Source organism: Globicephala melas, chromosome 8 (genome assembly GCF_963455315.2).
Source record: "Globicephala melas chromosome 8, mGloMel1.2, whole genome shotgun sequence".
NCBI lineage: Eukaryota > Metazoa > Chordata > Mammalia > Artiodactyla > Delphinidae > Globicephala > Globicephala melas.
Window position 1 is genome coordinate 25,703,954 of NC_083321.1, and position 19,504 is coordinate 25,723,457.

General features: G+C 45.7%; 1 protein-coding gene across 11 annotated transcripts in view; it reads left to right on the forward strand.

Annotated features, from left to right (window-relative positions):
• The window catches only part of WT1 (WT1 transcription factor), a 47,705-nt gene that overhangs the window by 27,581 nt on the left and 620 nt on the right, over nt 1-19,504 (forward strand). For 4 of the 11 annotated variants that reach the window (XM_070046244.1, XM_070046246.1, XM_070046248.1 and 1 more), the window contains 4 exons: nt 10,286-10,382; nt 12,773-12,923; nt 16,614-16,703; nt 17,318-17,401. In XM_070046244.1, coding sequence (XP_069902345.1) covers nt 10,286-10,382; nt 12,773-12,923; nt 16,614-16,703; nt 17,318-17,401 — 422 coding nt within the window. Of the gene's footprint in view, nt 1-10,285; nt 10,383-12,772; nt 12,924-16,613; nt 16,704-17,317; nt 17,411-19,504 lie in introns of all 11 variants that reach the window. The other 7 variants (XM_070046245.1, XM_070046251.1, XM_070046243.1 and 4 more) reach the window with 3 other exon arrangements.

Sequence of the window (19,504 nt, forward strand, 5' to 3'; positions counted from 1 at the left end):
AGTTGTTATGCTTCCACTATAAAAGATTAAATCACACAAAGAAAAGAGGATGGCTCGATGGCATTGCTGATAATATTTGTGCAGAATTTTATTTAAATATTGCCTGTAGACCATAACACTCAGGCAAGAGAATAACATAGCATTTGTATTGAACTAGAGGTAGGTAGGTCGACACCAGCTCTGAATGTGTACAAAAAGATAATTCTATATCTATTCATTTTCCCAAGTCAGATTTTATAAATGGATATGAAAGTGAGTTTTGAAATTACTCTGGCTGTAGGGAAATTACATTTGCTTTAAAGTAAAGCTTTAAACCCAAGCATTCTGATGTGACCACTGAGGCTTCCGCGGGGACTTCTTGACTCTAAGTCCTCTAGAACTGAACGGTTCAAGTCTGGCTGTCTCTGGCTCATCCTTGTGCACGGTGAGCATTTGTGCAGGGGCTTATTGTTTTGTTGGTTTTTATTTTGTTGATTGTCCTCTCTTAAGGCTCTTTTATGCTGTAACTGCCCTCCCTGCCTCCACTTCCTCTTTTTTCTCATGTTATGATTTGTTGAAGATGGCAGGTCAATTGGTCAGTAGAATATCTCACAGTCAGGATTTGGCAGATCACTTCCTCTCATAGTCTTTTAACTTTGGATGTCCATGCCCTGTATTTCCTATAAGTAAGTAGTTAGATCTGGAGGCTTGATTAGATTTTGGGTTCCTTTTTTTTTTTTTTTTTTGGCAAGAATAATTGAGGAGTGGTGGTGTGTTCAGTCTCATCTCTTGTGTTTAAACTTTAAGGAAGCACACTTTTTAAACATGGTTCCATTGATCTTTTCCCTCAAAACTGGCACACTAGACAGGGATGATGGTTCTCAAGGCAGGCAGCAAAGTGTATTTTCTTTTTTTTTTTTGCAAAGTGTATTTTCAACACCAAAAGGAATCAGGCACCTAAGCATCTCATATATAAGCCTGGTGGAGCAAAGGTGGAGAGAGAAGAAGGGTTGATGGGTAAATTCCATTTTCTGGACACACAAGGGTATGAAGTTTTCCCATGTGCTTCCGTTTAAATCTGATTAATTCTGCAGAGGTGAGAAGACAGAGGTGAAGATGGGGTATGCCCACCTGGCCAAGGGTTAGAGGTGGGAGAGAGAAGTCACAGGTGGTGGTTTCCCCTTTTTGAATATTCTTATCAAATGCTAGTTGCCCTCAAAAGGCTCTTTTTTTAAAAAAAAAAAACCTCTTCTGTTGATAAGGGATTTCAGGGCAGCTCTGGTTTTCCTCATGTGTAAAACCTCAATTCCTTTTTATTAATCTTCTCATGCCTGTGAAATCTCAAAATTAATCATTTCTAAAGAAGCTACTCTTTAAACATTAAGTTTTTTCTGGGCTGAACCTCAATGTACAAGTTTTTAGCATGAATAGGGCTCATAATTTGTGTTAGATGAGGGACATTTTTCTCTTTTTACAAACTTTCTAAGGTCACATGTTTATGTATTTTAAAGCTGTCTAGGAAGAACACACTTTCTCAAGATACATTTTAATGCGTTTTCAAGCTGTTTAGGAAAATGTACCATCCATGCCACCACCAGAAATGACGTGGCGAGATGTACGCTCTCCTGATAACTGCTTCTGCTTAGTTTATTTTCCCAGTTAGGTAGAAAGAAACTTTCTTGTAAAAATTGTCCTCAGTTTCAACTGCTCTATCGCACATAAGCAGGCCACTTCCTGCAGTTTACCTGGCGCTCTCTTATACCAAATAAATATTGTGCCTCTGAGCAGAAGCTGAAGTATGCTGAGTGCATATTTTGAACTTGCTCCTCCTCCCGGTCCCCATCCTCCTGTCCTACCCACTCCTACTGCATTTTTCAAACCTTCACATGTAGCTAATTTCATTCACACCCCTGGAGAAAAGAGCTGGGAATTATTCAAATGTCATGCTGGTAGAAGTGAACCCAGGATGGGCTTGTACCACCAGAATTGTCTAGCTAGTTTTAAAGGAAGAAGAGCTACACTGACCTGAACGCAAACCCCATTTCTGCCACTTGCCATCTATCTGACTTTAGGCAAATAACTCAATCTCTCCTTAAACCTCAGTATTCTTTGCTGTAAAATGGGGATAATACTATTGAGTAACATTTATTGAGGGCATACCATGTAACAAGCATTGTGCTTTACTTACCTAACCTCATTTGACCTTATAACAGTCTAATGGCGGGGGTACTGTTTTTCTCATTTTACGTGAAGCTGAGGCCAGGGAGGCTAAGTCATTTGCCTAGAGTGATACCCTTAATGACTTCTAGTGTTGTGATAAGGATAAAAGTATATGTTTTATAGATCTCAATCAGCAGGCTTATAAGAAGCATACAAGAAATAATTTCTGTGGTTGTTAGTCACCTAATGCGTATAACCATAGACCTGAACTTTCTTTGTTTTTTGCGGTACGCGGGCCTCCCACTGTTGTGGCCTCTCCCGTTGCGGAGCACAGGCTCCGGACGCGCAGGCTCAGCAGCCATGGCTCACAGGACCAGCCGCTCCGCGGCATGTGGGATCTTCCCAGACCGGGGCAGGAACCCGCGTCCCCTGCATTGGCAGGCGGACTCTCAACCACTGCGCCACCAGGGAAGCCCGACCTGAACATTTTGTTAGGATAAAGTTACTGAGTGATATTTAACTTTTGCTCCCCATATAGCTTAGCTCTTTGGTTTTCAAACACATGTATCAAATAGGTCATTGCTTCATTTTGTAGAGGATGAATCTCAGTCACGGAGGGTTTAGATGACTCACCCATGACCACAGAGCAAATAAATGATGGAAGTGGGCCTGGAACACATGCCTTCAGATGCAGAACCCATGTTCTTTCAGACTAGTTTTGCAGATTAATCTGGAGATAAAGGATCCAGGTTAATTTAGCTCTGGCAAGTGTATCTGGAAGAAACCAAATAAATCTAGTTCCTTTGGTGGCTGAATAATGACCCCCCAGGATATCCAAGTCCTCATCCTTGGAAGCTGCGAATGTTGCCTTATATGGCAAAAAGGGACTTTGCAAATGTGACTAAGTTAAGGACCTTGAGATGGGGAGATATACTAAATATCTGAGTGGGTCCTAAGTATAATAAGTGTCCTTATAAAAGGAAGGCAGGGCTTCCCTGGTGGCGCAGTGGTTGAGAGTCCGTCTGCCGATGCAGGAGACACGGGTTCGTGCCCCGGTCCGGGAAGATCCCACATGCCGCGGAGCGGCTGGGCCCGTGAGCCATGGCCGCTGAGCCTGCGCGTCCGGAGCCTGTGCTCCACAACGGGAGAGGCCACAGCAGTGAGAGGCCCGCGTACCACAAAAAAAAAAAAAAAAAAAAAAAAAGGAAGGAAGAGGGAGATTTGACCCTAGAAGACAAGTAGGAGATGTGATGCAGGGAGCAAGAGGTCAGAGTGATGTAGTGAAGTGAAGAAGGGGCCAAGGAATGCAGGTGAGTTCTAGAAACTGAAAAAGGCAATGAAAGAGATTCTCCCCTCGGCCGCCAGAAGCAAAAAGCCCCGCCAACACCTGGACTTTAGAGCAGTGAGGCTGACTTTAGACTTCTGGTCTCCAGAATTGTAAGAGCATAAATTTGTGTCCTATAAGCCACCAAATCTGTGGTAATTTGTTACAGTAACTGTAGAAAATAGATACACTTCAACTTACTGCACAGCAACTGCATTTTTCTATCTGTAACCTCAGTGCTTAAGCCTACTTTCAAATGGACCAGTGACATTTTAGAGGTAAACCGCTGACCCCTGTAGATGGTAACTTATGGATTTTGCTCTAGCAACACTGGCCATTCCTGCTGTTCAAGTACAGCATCCTTTCAAGCTTTCAAGGGTGTGGAAGATTCTAATACTCAGTTCTCAAAGAATCAGGCACATCCCCACCTCCACTTTGTTGCCATGTAGGAGGAAGCAACAGAATCCAGGTGGAATTTTCCGGTTTGCGGCTTAAACTTCACTGCTCAACCTTTAAAGCAGAGGTTGCAAATTGGTGGCCCTTAGGCCAGGGGTACGTTTTGTTTGACCTGACAGTGATTCTTTAAAATTTCAATAGTTTGCCAGAATTTAAAACTCAGGTGATCTCATATAAAAGTCCTGATTTCTGACTTTTCTGGAGACTGGAAAGATCTGGCAACACTGAGTTTATGTGATCGACAGCACTTGGCTGGTAGAGTGGGGTCCTGGCTGCCTCCTTTGAGCAGGGGGTGGGGTGGCTGTCCCTGCCAGTTCGGTGCCGTCTTTCTCTCCAGGGCCTTTGTCATTTATTTTTCTCACTTACTTGGTCCCTGTAGGTACCTGAGTTTGTGACTTTGCTTTAAGGAAAAAAACCCAAATCTGTATTCTGACCAGTTTAGCAAAATTATTGACCCTTGGCCAATAATCTGGAAATTCATGGAGAATTAGACTTTTGTCTTAGTTTTAGTCTTAAATGAGGCAAATATCTTAAAGTAGGGAAAAAAAAACTCCAGTGGATTCTGGAACCCATAGAGCAGTGAGATTAGCATGAGTTGTTGGTAAAGCTATTAAGCTGGATTTTGGAAAGCACATGGGGAAGAAAAGAGAGATTAAGAACATATAAAAGAAATGAAATTGAGCTATTTGTAATGAGGTGGATAGACCTAGAGTCTGTCATACAGAGCGAAGTAAGTCAGAAAGAGAAAGACAAATACCGTATGCTAACACATATATATGGAATTTAAGGGAAAAAAATGTTATGAAGAACCTAGGGGTAAGACAGGAATAAAGACACAGACCTACTAGAGAACGGACTTGAGGATATGGGGAGGGGGAAGGGTAAGCTGTGACAAAGCGCGAGAGAGGCATGGACATATATACACTACCAAACGTAAGGTAGATAGCTAGTGGGAAGCAGCCGCATAGCACAGGGTGATCAGCTCAGTGCTTTGTGACCACCTGGAGGGGTGAGATAGGGAGGGTGGGAGGGAGGGAGACGCCAGAGGGAAGAGATATGGGAACATATGTATATGTATAACTGATTCACTTTGTTATAAAGCAGAAACTAACACACCATTGTAAAGCAATTATACTCCAATAAAGATGTAAAAAAAAAAAAAAGAACGAAGGTATGTTAATCGTATGCAAGGCAGTGCTCAAGTCTATTCTAGAATTAGTCTCAGTGGAAGGTCAATAATGTAATGGATCTTTATTGCAAAAAGACATCTGAAAGTTAACTTTTGCTCCCCATATAGCTTATTTTTTGATGTCCTTGTGGATAAGATCATTATGGGCCAAGTGCTTAAATGAGCTATTTGTGCCTAGTTGAACAATAAAACCAAAGGATCTGTCTTAAGTATCTTTATCGAGCTGGTGAGTGGTTTCTCATGCAGTGCTCCGGGGCAGGAAGGAAGAAGCAGTTGCATTACTCAGCCTCCTCATGTTACCACTGGCTCTTCCCCCCACCTGCTGGACCCATGGCTGCCCTCATTACACCTAACTGTACCCCATTGTGCTCTCCCTGATTATCTTGGCCAAAGAGTCAACAAATCCATTTCCCCTGTCATTCAGCCAAGTCCAGTATCTTATCTGTCAAAGAGAAATTTATGAGGCAACAGAACAGAAAAACATGAAAACTTTTTATAAAGCACCAATTTTTTTCCCTAAGAAATTCCAGCCTCACTCAGGCTCGGTGCATGTGCCTTTCTGTGTGTAGTGCCAAGGTTCCTTTACTTTCCCCTCATTACCTGGCTTGGAAGGTAGACCCAGTCACTGCATGCATTTCTACCCTAAGGGAGATACGGGGTCTCTCAACTGCTTGGTCTGGTGGGATTCACGCTGTGCTCTAGAACCTGCTTTCTGATATCAGCTTCATGAATGATAACACCCTTGTCTCTGGGTCATGACCAATTTTTACCCCACAACTATCCGGGGCTCTGTGATTCCTTTATTTGAAGGGTGTATCATTGGCCCCAGAAATCTCTTCTCTAGGCTGATAGCTCCTTGCCCTTTAATGGTTTCAGACCTCTAGGAATCCTACCTTCATTCCTGTTTGGTTCATCCACAGCATACTTATTGGAACTTTTAAAGTCTGATCTCTTTGGGGGTAAAGCTTTGTTTCACTTCACCATTTAAGCTCGCAGCTGGGTCTTAACAATAGCTATTGACCCAACGGCAGCTGCCACGTTCCTGAGCTTTTCTGTCTCAGATTGAGTCCTGCTTATGCTCTGTTGGACTGGACCCCATCTAAATGGCCAGATTCTTTATGATGGCTTCCCTCAGGCTGCCCTATGGCGAGACCTTCTAGGATCTTGTCACTGCCTTGGATACCAGAGAATAACTATACATACTGTTAATATAATAGTTCCCAACAACAGCAAGGAAGAGTTTTTCCTCTTATGAAAACAGAAAAGGTGCTTTTCAAATGTTGAGATAACATGAAATGGGATGGGAAGCAAATGCTTTGGAAGCCAAATCAAAAAGATTTCAACAGTTGAGGATAGCTTGCTAAAAGAAATAGAATGGGATTCGAAGGATAAATGTGTAGTCCTGAATTGCAGTTAAAAAAAATCACGCCTTCAAGTTCAAGGTTGGAATACCTGCCTTAATTGTGGCTGGTGCTAGGGTGGGAGTTGGAGATTTTATTTGACTAAGGAAGACCACTCTGACCTGAGTGCTAAGACGGCGTGTGCTCTTCGATGTGTTAGCAGTACTCTGTCCAGGTTGAGAAGGGAAGCCCCAGACCCTCTGCCCAGGGGTTGAGCTCTGGCAGCCTGTGGGCACAAAACATTGTATTGACTAGCATACTGATTTTGAAAACTTCGGAATGGAATCTCTGGGTAAGGCATATACTCTCCGGTGTTAGGTATTTATGTTATTTCTCTGTTTCTAAAGACTTTTTTAAAAAATTTATTTTTGGCTGCTTTGGGTCTTTGTTGCTGCGTGTGGGCTTTCTTTAGTTGCAGCGAGCAGGGGCTGCTCTTCGTTGCAGTGCGCGGGCTTCTCATTGTGGTGGCTTCTCTTGCTGCGGAGCACGGGCTCTAGGGCGCTCGGGCTTCAGTAGTTGTGGCCCACGGGCTTTAGAGTGCAGGCTCAGTAATTGTGGCTCACGGGCTTAGTTGCTCCGTGACATGTGGGATCTTCCCGGACCAGGGATGGAACCCGTGTCCCCTGCATTGGCGGGCGGGTTCTTAACCACTGCGCCACTGGCGAAGTCCCTCTAAAGACTCTTGTGATCCTCCTTTCTCAGTCCCTTATTTAAATACTGTTCCCGGGTACCGGGGTCCATCCTAAGCCTACACTTTGAGAGGGACTTCGTAAAATGAAGGGGATGAAGAAGAGGATGATCTGGAAAGCACGGAAATTAGATGCCAGTTCACATTGTCGTAGTTGTGAGAGCCACCGCTCTGTAGTCTGGAGAGCTGTCTGCAGGTACCTGAAGGATTGTCATGTGGAAGAGGAGTTAGATTCAGTCCATCTCTGGGAATTTTTCAGGACTACGCACCTCACTTCAGTCACAAAGTTGAGAGGATACAGACGGGAGCAAGTCAGTCTGTCTGTCTTCAAGGCCAAGTTTACCATACAGTGGAGGAGATACACAGAGACGGCTGTAAATTAGTAATACTCTCTGGTTCTCCAGAAGACAGAAATGAGGAGGCAGATTTCTGCTCAGTTTAGAAAGCCCTTTCCTAACAATTAGAGCTCTCCCCAAGTGGAGTGGGCTGCGTTCAAAACCAGTCACCAGTCCTGTTGTCCAGCTCATGAGGATGAGCTGGAGAAGCTTTGAATGGGGGTCAGAGTAGATGATTTTTCTGCCTTTATTAATCTATGGTTCCAAGTCCCCTGACTTGCTTTCCTTTACTTACCCAAAGGGAGTTATTACCATACTGAATGCCCACGGGTTGTACTCAGTGTTTTAGGCAGACCACGCTGGGAAGAGTGTGCGGTTGCAGGGTTTCTACTGGATGGAATTGCACTGGTGAGTTTGTCTTATGGAGACACAAGAGCCGATAAGCAGGGACCTGGCTGGTTTTCTTGTTCACGGACCTGGTAGAAGAATCTAGTGGCGTATTTGGCAGGTACAGTCTTGTTGCTTCTTTTGTTTGTTGGTTGCATCTGGCTGTGAGGATTATGGCATCCCCTTTGAGTGGTGCAACACGTCATTTACTGGGACAAGTATCCTGAGAGAAGTCTATTTCCTATGTCCCGTCCCCACCCCGCTCCAGGAATCCAGATAACATCCAGAGATTAGCTCCCAAGACAGGAGATTCCAAGTTCTTCCTCTTTGATGGTGGAACTATAAAATAAGTCAGACTTCTATTGTCGGGTCCCTAAAAATCCCTCAGCCCTACAAAACATGTAAGTCACGTTTTGGCTCCATGCAGAAGGCTAAACCAAGCAAAGGCAGCATCTCTTCACAGCCTTTGAGGCAAAATCTTGCAGCACCATTCTTTATTTTTTTTGTGGTTCACGGGCCTCCCACTGTTGTGGCCTCTCCCGTTGCGGAGCACAGGCTCCGGACGCACAGGCTCAGCGGCCATGGCTCACGGGCCCAGCCGCTCCGCGGCATGTGGGATCCTCCCGGACCGGGGCACGAACCCGCGTCCCCTGCATCGGCAGGTGGACTCTCAACCACTGCTCCACCAGGGAAGCCCTAGAGTATAGTTGATTTACAACGATGCGTTACTTTCTGCTGTACAGCAGAGTGTATCAGTTATACATACATGTATATGCTCTTTTTTAGATTCTTTTCCCATACAGGTCATTACAGAGAATTGGGAAGAGTTCGCTGTGTTACACTGTAGGTCCTTATTAGTTATCCATTTTATATATAGTAGTGTGTATATGTCAGTCTCAGTCTCTCAATTTATCCCTCCCCCACCCCCAAGGTAATTTTTTAAGCAGATTTATATATTTCACATACTATACCATTCACCCATTTGCAGCGTACAGTTCAATGGTTTTAGTATATTCACACAGTTGTATGACTAGTACCACAATTTGAGGACATTTTTACCAGTCACTCTCCATTTCCCCTCAAAATCCTCAGTCCTAGGCAACCAACCACCCATCTCCTTTCTGTCTCTATAAATTTGCCTGTTCTGTACGCTTCTTATAAAGAGTCACACTACAGGCGGTCCTTTGTGACGCACTTCTTTTTCTTAGCATAATGTTTTCAAGGTTTGTCCCTTGTCGTGTACCAGTACTTCGTTCCTTTTATTGTCAAATAATATTCCATTTTAGGAATATACTATATTTTCTTTATCCACCATCAGCCAATGGACGTTTGGGTTGATTCCACTTTTTAGCTGTTGTGAATAATGCCGCCAATAAACAATGTATACAAGTTTTTGTGGAGAAATATATCTTCATTTCTTCTGGGAATATACCTAGAAGTGGAACTTCTGGGCCATATGATAACTTTATGTCTAACCTTTTGAGGAACGGCCAGACATTGTCCAAGCAGCTGTCCCATTTTACAGAGGCGTTTCATAAAAGCTCCCCGTGGTGAGTCTAGATACGATTATACTGTGCTGCCCATGTGGGCTGGAACCCTCTCTCTGCCTCATCTGGAAGTAAGATAACTGCAGAACAGAGATCAGCTTGTACCCGAAGGGGAGAATACTTTCAGAGCAGAACATCCACCCCTTCCAAGGTGTTCTTTTCAACCTTCTCCATCCCTCAGCTCTTGATAGTAGTCCAAGGTCAACTGAGCTCTGACTAGAGGACTGGTCAGAGGAAGGAAGGAGAAAGATTACCTATGCAGTGTCCACCTAGGGTACGGGTTGGCTGCAAAGAGTTAAGCTGATCTGGAAAACTGATCTGTGGGCTAAGTGGAGCAGAGCCACAGATGTGTAATCCCCACTTCTGAGGATGTGACATCTCTTCTTGTAAGTGTCATCACTTAGTTGGTGCTATCTGGTAAAAACTGAGTCATGAGGTGCCGAGAAAAATTCCTTGCACTCAATGTGAAACTTGAGGCATCTGCTCATTCCTGAGATACTCACAGCTGTCAGCCCCGTTTTGATGGTAAACAATTTGCTGCGGATGAAATCCTGCACTGTGACTTTCCCCCGCTTGTCTGAGAGAGGCATAGACCCAGGTGGTGTGCCCTTGAGAATCTGAACGTGAGGATGACCCGAGGATTGAGCAACCCCGCCTTTCACAGAGCCCTGTTTCCAAAGCAGCCCCAGTGGAGGAAGACAGAAACCAACCGTATCGTCCCAGGAGCTTTTAAAGAACATTCCTTCCGCTGCAGATGTGCGTTTCCAAAGGGTGCCTGTGAACCAGCCTGAGTCTTGTTCTCCCTTCTTTGTGTTTGCAGCCACGGCACGGGGTACGATAGTGATAACCACACCACTCCCATCCTCTGTGGTGCCCAGTACAGGATACACACCCACGGCGTCTTCAGGGGCATTCAGGTGAGTATGCAGGGGCCCCAGATGCCTCTTGCCTTCCCAACAGTCTTTCACTTCCTTGCTGAAGGCCGTTTGGCCCTGGCAAGTCTGTTCCTACTTGTAGGCTCCTGTGACAGCAGGGACCCCTCCTCTTCCACTGGGGCAGGTTGGGGGCCTCCTCCTCTCCAGAGGCCAGTGTGGGTGTGGCTGCCTCCCTGACTCAGACCAGGATGCTTCCTGCAGAACCCCTTCCCTTCCTCCTTCACTGCCTAACTCACCTTCTCCCGGGTGGGCTGCGCACATCTTGTATCGGGGGGTAAATGAGCTTGAATTAATGACCTGGACTCTTGACTTGTAAGGAGACTTGGTCTGCAAGGTAAAGTGCCCAAAGTTAGAGTCTATCATTGCTAATAATAACAATAACAATAGTAACAGCACCATGTATGGCTGGACACTTTCTATATGCCAGGCATTGTGCTAAGTTTTATACATGGACTTTCTTTTAAAGATAGAATTCATTTTTTCCGAGCAGTTTTTAGGTTTAAGGAAAAACAAAGTACAGAGAGTTCCCATATCCACCCCTCACCCCATCCCTTGGTCTCCCCTGTTATTAACATCTTGTATTGGTGGTACATTTGTTACAATGATGAGCCAATATTGATCCATTATTAACTGAAGTCCATAGTTTACATTAGGGTTCACTTTGTGTGTTGTGCAGTTCTAAGGGAGAGTAAAGAAAGTAAAGTAAAAAGGCTGACGTTTTCCGAGAATTCAGGAAACTCGATGGAAGGCCACCTCCAGGGAGCCTCTTTTCGTTGCTCAGAACCATGCGCAGCTACCAAGGGTTTGTGTTTGTGACTGTGGCATGTGACTCAGTGTCTGCAACATGAGAAACGGCTGAGATACTTTCACCGGCCTAGTCAGCACACTAGAAACAAATTGTGTGTGGGCCAAGTCCTCACGTGATGTGTGGGGCAAGTGCTCTGAGATGTCCTGATTAATGTTTCCAGAAGCATCATGGTGATAGAACAGCGTGCTCCCTCATCTCAGGCCTTCCAATGGTGGGAATAAAGGCAAGGGTTACAGAAATATGATGGAAATCAGATGGAAATTAGACAAGTACCGTCAGACTCTTTTCCACCAGGACTGACATTGACAACTCAGATTTATAGCCTATTGCCGTGTGTGCTGCCTTCAGGATGAATTAAAGGAAATGTAAAAAGCTCCTTTTGCCTTCCTTTCCACCAAGCGCAGTTTGTCAGACTCGCTGTCATGGCCTCTGATACACTCCAGACCAGTCGGGTGTTCATCTTCTGCTAGAGTAGACCAATTGGACACAGCTGGCTCACCATTTAAACTTATGCCACATTTTGCCTTGAGGCACTGTGTATGAGACTACTGTACGTTTTCTTCAAAAAGATCTCACGGTGCAAGGCAGTGTGAAATAGGAACGCAAACAGGAGCTTGGGGGTGGTGTGGGAAGTGCACAGGGCAGGAGTGCGTTAAGCGCAGAAGTGTTTCCAGGTCTTAACACAAACTATGGCCGGGCTCTTGGGCCTTGACTGCACATCTGTGAGAGCACAGGGGATACAGTGGTCCCTCAGGCACTTCCACTGTTCCTGTCTATGACTCATTGGTTCCAGGAGCCTAAGGGGCTTTTGCCTCACTGTTTCCCTGTAGCTCCTTTTCATGGAGGACCGGCCATGCACACACTCACTCGCACAAGGTAAGGGGGATCAGAAGAATGCCCTGAGATGGACACGTGAAGTGGATGGAAGGCGGACACAGTGTTTCTGAGTGTCTCTAGTAAAGGATTCGCTACACCATGGCCCTCCTGGAGTTTCAGCCCCCTTCACAGACAGAACCTCCATATCCCAGGAGCTCCTTCTTCCTTGTCATTTACTCATATGTGGAAGGTCTGCTCAGTTGGGGGTTCATTTAACATCCTTTGTTTTTCTCTACTAAGGACTTCCCAACCCATTGCAGATTGGGCCCAAGGTCATGTGGCTGGGTGTCCCGAGGGGGAGGGAATAGAATAGAACCTGGAGCTTTGGACTTCCAGACCTCACTGCCTCAAGAGGAGAAGCTGAGAGACAGGATGGATGGGGAGCTCTTCCAGTCACCAGCGTTTCTTTTCCAGATGCTCCAGATCAACAGCACCAGACAAACCTTATTTCAAGCCCCCGTTCTGGTTGATAGCCATGATGATGTTAGAGCACTGCGTTCTAGAATATTCTGCTCTGTCACCCCTTAGTGACATCTGCTGCGGGCGCCTCGGGTGTGGAGGGGAGTGGCTTAGGCCTCACATCCGCCATCCCTTCTTTGGGAATACTTCAACGCTCACTTTCCTTGGGACCAACATGAATGTTCACATGTGCCTTAAAACCTCCGTTTCTCTTAAACTCTGCTTGCAGGACGTGCGGCGAGTGCCCGGAGTAGCCCCGACTCTTGTTCGGTCAGCATCTGAGACCAGTGAGAAACGCCCCTTCATGTGTGCTTATCCGGGCTGCAATAAGAGATATTTTAAGCTGTCTCACTTACAGATGCACAGCCGGAAGCACACTGGTAAGCGCGTCCACTGTCCAGCCTTGGCTCTGGTGGCCTTTGGGCAGCGGTGGCCCAGGAGCCCCTGCTCCTGGCTCCTGTGCTGCCGGGACACAGGTGATTTCTGGGATGGAAAGTAGGTGCTGCTTTCAAAGATCTGGCCCAGGTGATGGGAAAAGGATGCCAGGTCATTTTGTATCCTGATTGTCCATCCTTTATTAAAGAAGGGCAGAGCAGAGTAGGTGGAGAGAGAATCCCACAGAATTAAAGAGACCTGTGTTTGAATTCTGGCTTCACCACCAGGTGGTGTGACCGTGAGCAAGTTACCTAACTGTTCTTCAAATTTCACTTACCTCACCTACCTTATACAATGGTTGAGACTAGATTAACTTCTAAAATCAAATTGAATTATAGGAGTTAGAGATATGAAACATACAGTTCCTATGTTAATAGGTCTGAATAGATGATAGTGTTACTTTTATAATTCTATTAGTATCTCTTAAGGGAGCGGAGCTGGCCTGGGAGCTTGGTAATCAGATGATTCTGAGAGCTTGATATGCAAGGTCATCATAAGACTTAGGAAAAGATGGTCCAAAGAAGAACTTAACTGCTTGGGTTAGTAATAACCAACCAGATAGGAACGGGAAAATGGCTTGTAAGTTTAGTTTTTGATTTCAATCTTTAAAAAAAGGGATGATGATTTTTGATGATGTTTTAAAGAAAACTGGATTTTCCCACAGGTCAAGGGGCCTGCCTCTGGGAAAGAGAGAATTGGCCATGTGCTGTTGTTGGCTGCCTTGAATGTGAACAGCCATTTCACAAATGTCTGCTCCTGGCCTTGTGGGCACTAGATAGGAGTGTGGCTAGGTTTCCCCTACAGAAAAGCCGGGCAAAGCACAGGCTTTCCTGCTGGGGAGTTGGTACCGTTCTTTCCACGACAGAAGGGAAGATACATTGTTATGATTACCATTATTATTTTATTGTTACTGTGGACTTTGCTTCGGAGAAGCTGGAGAAGAAAGTGAGCTGCATTCAGATCTTAGACCATTGGTCTTTGCTAAGCCATTGCATCTGGAGGATGCAATTCTGGCATAGACCTGAGTTTGCACTCAGTAAACCACTTGCTTTGAAGCTGAAGATGAGAGAACCAGTTGCATGTTATATTTTTACATATTTCCCCAAATGGGATCATTTGAAAACTATCTGTTAAGATTATAAGGAAAATGATAAGGTAAAGTTCTGCCTAGACGGATGTAATACATTGAAGGCAATGTGGTTGTAGAAATTTTAATGGGAAAGAGGCACTTAGAAAACAGTGAGGGTTAGATGTCTGGGGGAAGGGAAGGCAGTGGGCAAGATAGTCATGACCCCCAGACCCGCTGGAACCTTTAAGAAACGCTTCCTTGGGCTTCCCTGGTGGCGCAGTGGTTGAGAGTCCGCCTGCCGTTGCAGGGGATGCAGGTTCGTGCCCTGGTCCGGGAAGATTCCCACATGCCGCGGAGCGGCTGGGCCCGTGAGCCATGGCCGCTGAGCCTGCACGTCCAGAGCCTGTGCTCCGCAACGGGAGAGGCCACAACAGTGAGAGGCCCGCGTACCGCAAAAAGGGCGGGGTATTTAACAACGGTGAAGTCCCCTTCTTAAAAGAGTGCCATCTTTTTGTATTTATTTATAATAATAGTACAGACTATTATGTTAAGTATTTTTATATTAAATACTTCCTATGTGCCAAATTCTCTACATGCATTATTTCATTTAATCCTCACGCACAATTATCTGGTGGTAGGATATAGGGAAGCGGGACTTAAACTCATGACTTTCAACTCCAAGTCACAGGCCCCCTTCTCAAAGAGTCTGTGGTCTGTTTTGGAGCCAAGACATACACAAATGAAAAGGGACAGAGAGTGTGTGAATCTGGAGGTACTGAGAAGACTTGCTCGAGTGAGCGTCGTTCGTTTCTTGGAGGAGGAAGGGCTTGGGTTAACCACCAAAGGGTTGACAAGGTTGGGCAGAGGAAGTAAAGGATGAGCAGAAGCAGAAAGGCAGAGAAAAGACATGAGACTGAACAGGAGTGTTGCTTTTCCCAGGTTGAAGAGGTGAAGCTTAAGTTGCTGGGCTGGATATCAATAGAAAGTTAAGGAAAGGCTCCTGCCCTCAGGATTTTCCAGCTTGCGGCAGAACTAGACCTGGACACAGCCCCATGTTAGACGTTCTGTAATAAGTTCTGTAATGAGGGAAGGAAGGGCTTTCTGTGTGAACATGAAGTTTCCAAGAAGGCATCGCAGAGGAAGCGGCATTTATGAGGGACGTGCAGTAGAGTTTTGGATGGGTTAGGAATCCGGAGATAGGGATGGAGGATGTTTAGTGTGAGCAAAGTACAAGGCAGTTTTGGGGAATGGTGAGCTCTGTAGAGCAGGAATATAGATTAATCAGGGAAACAGAGGGGGTCATGAGGCTGGAAGGGTAACCAGGCACTGCCCAGCAACAGAAAGAGCCAGCTGACCCTGGGAGGGCTTGCTCTCCATCCCAGAATGCTGGTGACTCAGAATTCTCATAAGAAGGTGGGCTGGCCCAGGGTCGCTCAGTGCATTCAGAGGGCGCAGTTCCCAGGATCTGGCTGAACTTTCTCCAGTGAGGACAGGGGTGAGGCTTCGCCGTTCTGAGGCAGGAGGTTGTGTAATCCCACTCCTGACTTCTCTTGGGTAAAGGGATACCAAAAACTCTAAAGGCTCTGGCTCCTGGTTTAACTTGAGCACCTCACAACCATGCAGCTGTGTATGCCTGACTCAGGAATGGGAAGTCAGTAGCAGAGAACGCCACATCTTCAGGCCATAAAACATAAAACACTTCCTTCACGGGGCTGGCTCCCAGGCACATCCGTCCCAGAATTCTGCCTCAGACTCAGCCAAGGACTTAAGACTGCTTTGGTTTATTATTTGTTTAAATATTCTCTGCCAGTACTTTTTGAGCACTGTCTCTGTGCTAGGCACTGGACTAAGACCCTTATGTGGATGGTCTGTTGTAATCTGCTTATAAATCCTTGGAAGTTGTCGGATTATTGGCTCCATTTCACAGTGAGGAAATGATACCTCAACCAGCCCTTTAAGTGGAAGAGCTGGATGTGACCCCAGCGTCAGACTCCAGAACCTGAATTCCCTTCAATTCTTTTTTTTAAATTTATTTATTTTTGGCTGCGTTGGGTCTTGTGTTGCTGTGCGCGGGCTTTCTCTAGCTGCAGCGAGCGGGGGCTACTCTTTGTTGCGGTACGCGGGCTTCTCACTGCCGTGGCTTCTTTTGTTGCGGAGCACGGGCTCTAGGTGCTCAGGCTTCAGTAGTTGTAGCACGCGAGCTCAGTAGTTGTGGCGTCCGGGCTTAGTTGCTCCGCGGCATGTGGGATTTTCCCGAACCAGGGATCGAACCCGTGTCCCCTGCATTGGCAGGTGGATTCTTAACCACTGCACCACCAGGGAAGTCCCCCTCCATTCACTTTTAACGCATCCTTATTCACGCAACCCCCTTCTATGCCTCCTGCCCATGAGTGTATGTGTAGGCGGGTCTTTAACCTCACACTGCGGTTGGCAGCCCATCCCTGAAACCTTCCACCCAAGTGCCTTCAGCATTTTGGGATCCCTTCAGTCCCAGGAAGAGAAGTTGCCTCTAATGAGATCCTCATTTCCAGTATCATTTTCAAACGGAATATGTGTCTTCCCCAAGGTGAGAAGCCATACCAGTGTGACTTCAAGGACTGTGAGCGAAGGTTTTCTCGTTCAGACCAGCTCAAAAGACACCAAAGGAGACACACAGGTTTGTAGGCTCCCTTCTCGTTGCTGGCAGTGTGTTCCCTCGGGTCATGGTTGATTTTGTGATTCTCTTTATTGTTCAATATGGATGTGAGAGGGTCAGCCATTTGTTTGTTTAGTTTCTCCAATAATTTTTTCCCCCTAATCTCTGAGGATTTACCTTCCCTTAAAGGGGGAACAAAAAAAAGAAGAAGAAGAATGGAAAGAAAAAGAAACATCCGTATTTCCCCTGAAAACCACAGAGCCATGATATTCCCATTAGCAATTTGCTGTTGATACACTGAGTGTCAGTAAAGAACATGTGTGGTGGAGAGCAAAATCCCATTTGTAGTGTGTGATTCACTTTTTCAGTCTCAGACACAGCTGGAACTTGGTGAGAAGCTGGACATTTGTGGTTAAGCAGTAGTTGTTCCCAAGACCACAGGTCTTCAAGGATTACTGTGTAGAATCAGGTGGTTCCTGCTGGGCCTGGGGTACTGGGGAAATCTGAGGGCGAGGCAGATACTGTAGGCATGGCTGGAGATGCCTGGCTCCTCGGGCCGCCGGGAAGCAGGCCTCGTGGGCCTTGCTTTGCCCCACATGGTTAGGGCCACGGCTAGACCTTCTCTGTCCGTTTAGGTGTGAAACCATTCCAGTGTAAAACTTGTCAGCGAAAGTTCTCCCGGTCTGACCATCTGAAGACCCACACCAGGACTCATACAGGTAAAACAAGTGCGTAAACTTTTCTTCACATTTATTTTTCATTATTTTTTTAAACTACTGTTGAATGGAGTTGCTTGTGATGAGAGAGACTGGAAAAAACAAGTGTAAAAGTGCTAAGCAGGTTTAGATTCAGTGGAGAGAAAGCACAGTGCATGGCTATCTTTAAATAACAACATTGTTTAAGAAGGAATGAGGGTGGGGGACACAGAGCATAAGAGATGTGAAAAGGACTCTTTTCATGAGTGTCCAGAATGAAGTGAAGAGATAAGCTAGGTCCCTGCTGTTCCCAATTTGTTGCATCACATTTTTATCAACTCAGTTTGATAGGATAATCAACCTTACAGAAAAACAGCAAAAATTCTAGCAAGCCAAACACTTATTTTCCTGAAAGTTTGCGTTTCACAACACTATTTTCAGAGGACTGAATCTTTGCTCTGCTAAAAGTTAGTGTTGCAGGAGCAGTCATGGTTTCTGCCAGACCCATATCAGCGCGTGGGTATTGTTTCCTTCGTATTGGAATAGAGAGGAGAATAGGACATCAATTCACTGGCTGCTGAAAGTTTTTGCTTCTCCACAAGGCTGGTGTGATTCATAATGAAAATAGCACCATCTTTGTTGTGTGTTTTCTAGCTTTGGAGGGAGGGCCAATGCTTAGGTTATCTCATTTTATCTTCGCAACATCCTTGGAAGAAGAGGAGGGTAGGCACGTTTTATCCCCATTTTACAGATGAGGAGGCTGAGGCACGTGATAAAATGACTTTGTCTAAAGTCCCAAAGCTAGTAAGTAGCAAACCCAGTTCTGTCTTCTCCCAGCCCACCTACCCACTGCCTTCTTTGTTGGGGAAAGAGCCTGGGTTCACCTTGCAGCCCAAGGAGGATAGAGAATAAAGAAGAGACCCAAGGTCAGCAGAGTTGAATTCCATTGAGAGACTGAGGAGAATGATGACTGACAGGAGGAGAGGTTGGGATTTGTCCATCAGGAGGTGTTCTTTGACAGCATGGCTGGCGGTTGGCGGGGGTGGGGACAGGAACCAGATCAGAAAGAGCAGAGGAACAGTGAGTAGGAGGTGAGGGAAATGGGAGGTCATGAGCCCCTGTGAAGTCCTGGATTCTCAGCCCCAACAGGCTGTACGTACTGACAGTCAAGGCACCTGTGCCCCAGAGTTGGTGGGATGGGCATCTCATTCCCTTACTCACGTGCCTTTGGTGTTACTTCTTTGCCTTCGTCCTGAGCTCATAACTTGGTGGGAAAGAGTTATCGTCGCTTGTACCCTGCCCCCTGCCCGGTGCATATCTGTATATGTACAAAGTGACCTATGTCACCAGCAGATTGTTTAATGCTCTATTTGACTGGCCTCCAGTTCTGACCCTGGAACAGCACCTCTCCTGGGACATTTCTCAGTGCTTGCCCCATCCACTAGTTCTCAGAGAACGCAATATGGGACTAGCCATATCCTGAGAACATCCCCAGGTGGTACGGGAAGAGGCTCCTGCAACATTTTTACTTAGGATTAAGCTATGGCTGTATTTCCATTATGTCGAGGTCCAATGCCTTGAGGTATGATGCAGCAACGTGTGTGGGCTTTGGAATCAGACAGACCTGGATTTAAGTCTTGCCTGGATCTGCCCTCACCAGGGGTCCAGCTTCATCTGTAGAGTGGGGATGATAATGCTGGCCTTACAGGCTGCTGTAAGGAGTACACGAAATTATATATATGTGTGTGTGTGTGTGTGTATATATGTATGTATATATATATTTGAATATATATGTATGTATATATGTGTATGTATATATATATTTGAATATATGTGTATGCATATATGTGTGTGTGATATCCCAGCACAAGGCTCGGCACGTACTAGGCATTCATAAATGCTGATTATCTTCCAAAATGAGGCTTGGGAGGATCTTCTGAGGCCTCCTTAGGTGGAGAAGCCTCGATTTTTTGGCAAGCTTGTTAAAAATCTCAAAACCATGCCTCAGTTAGAATCTTCTGTATAATGGGTATTATGCTGAGTAACCCTTTAAGGTGAAAGAAGCAAATACCATGTGCACTGATGTCAGTGATTCATTTAAAAAGCACCCAGCCCATCCAGAATATC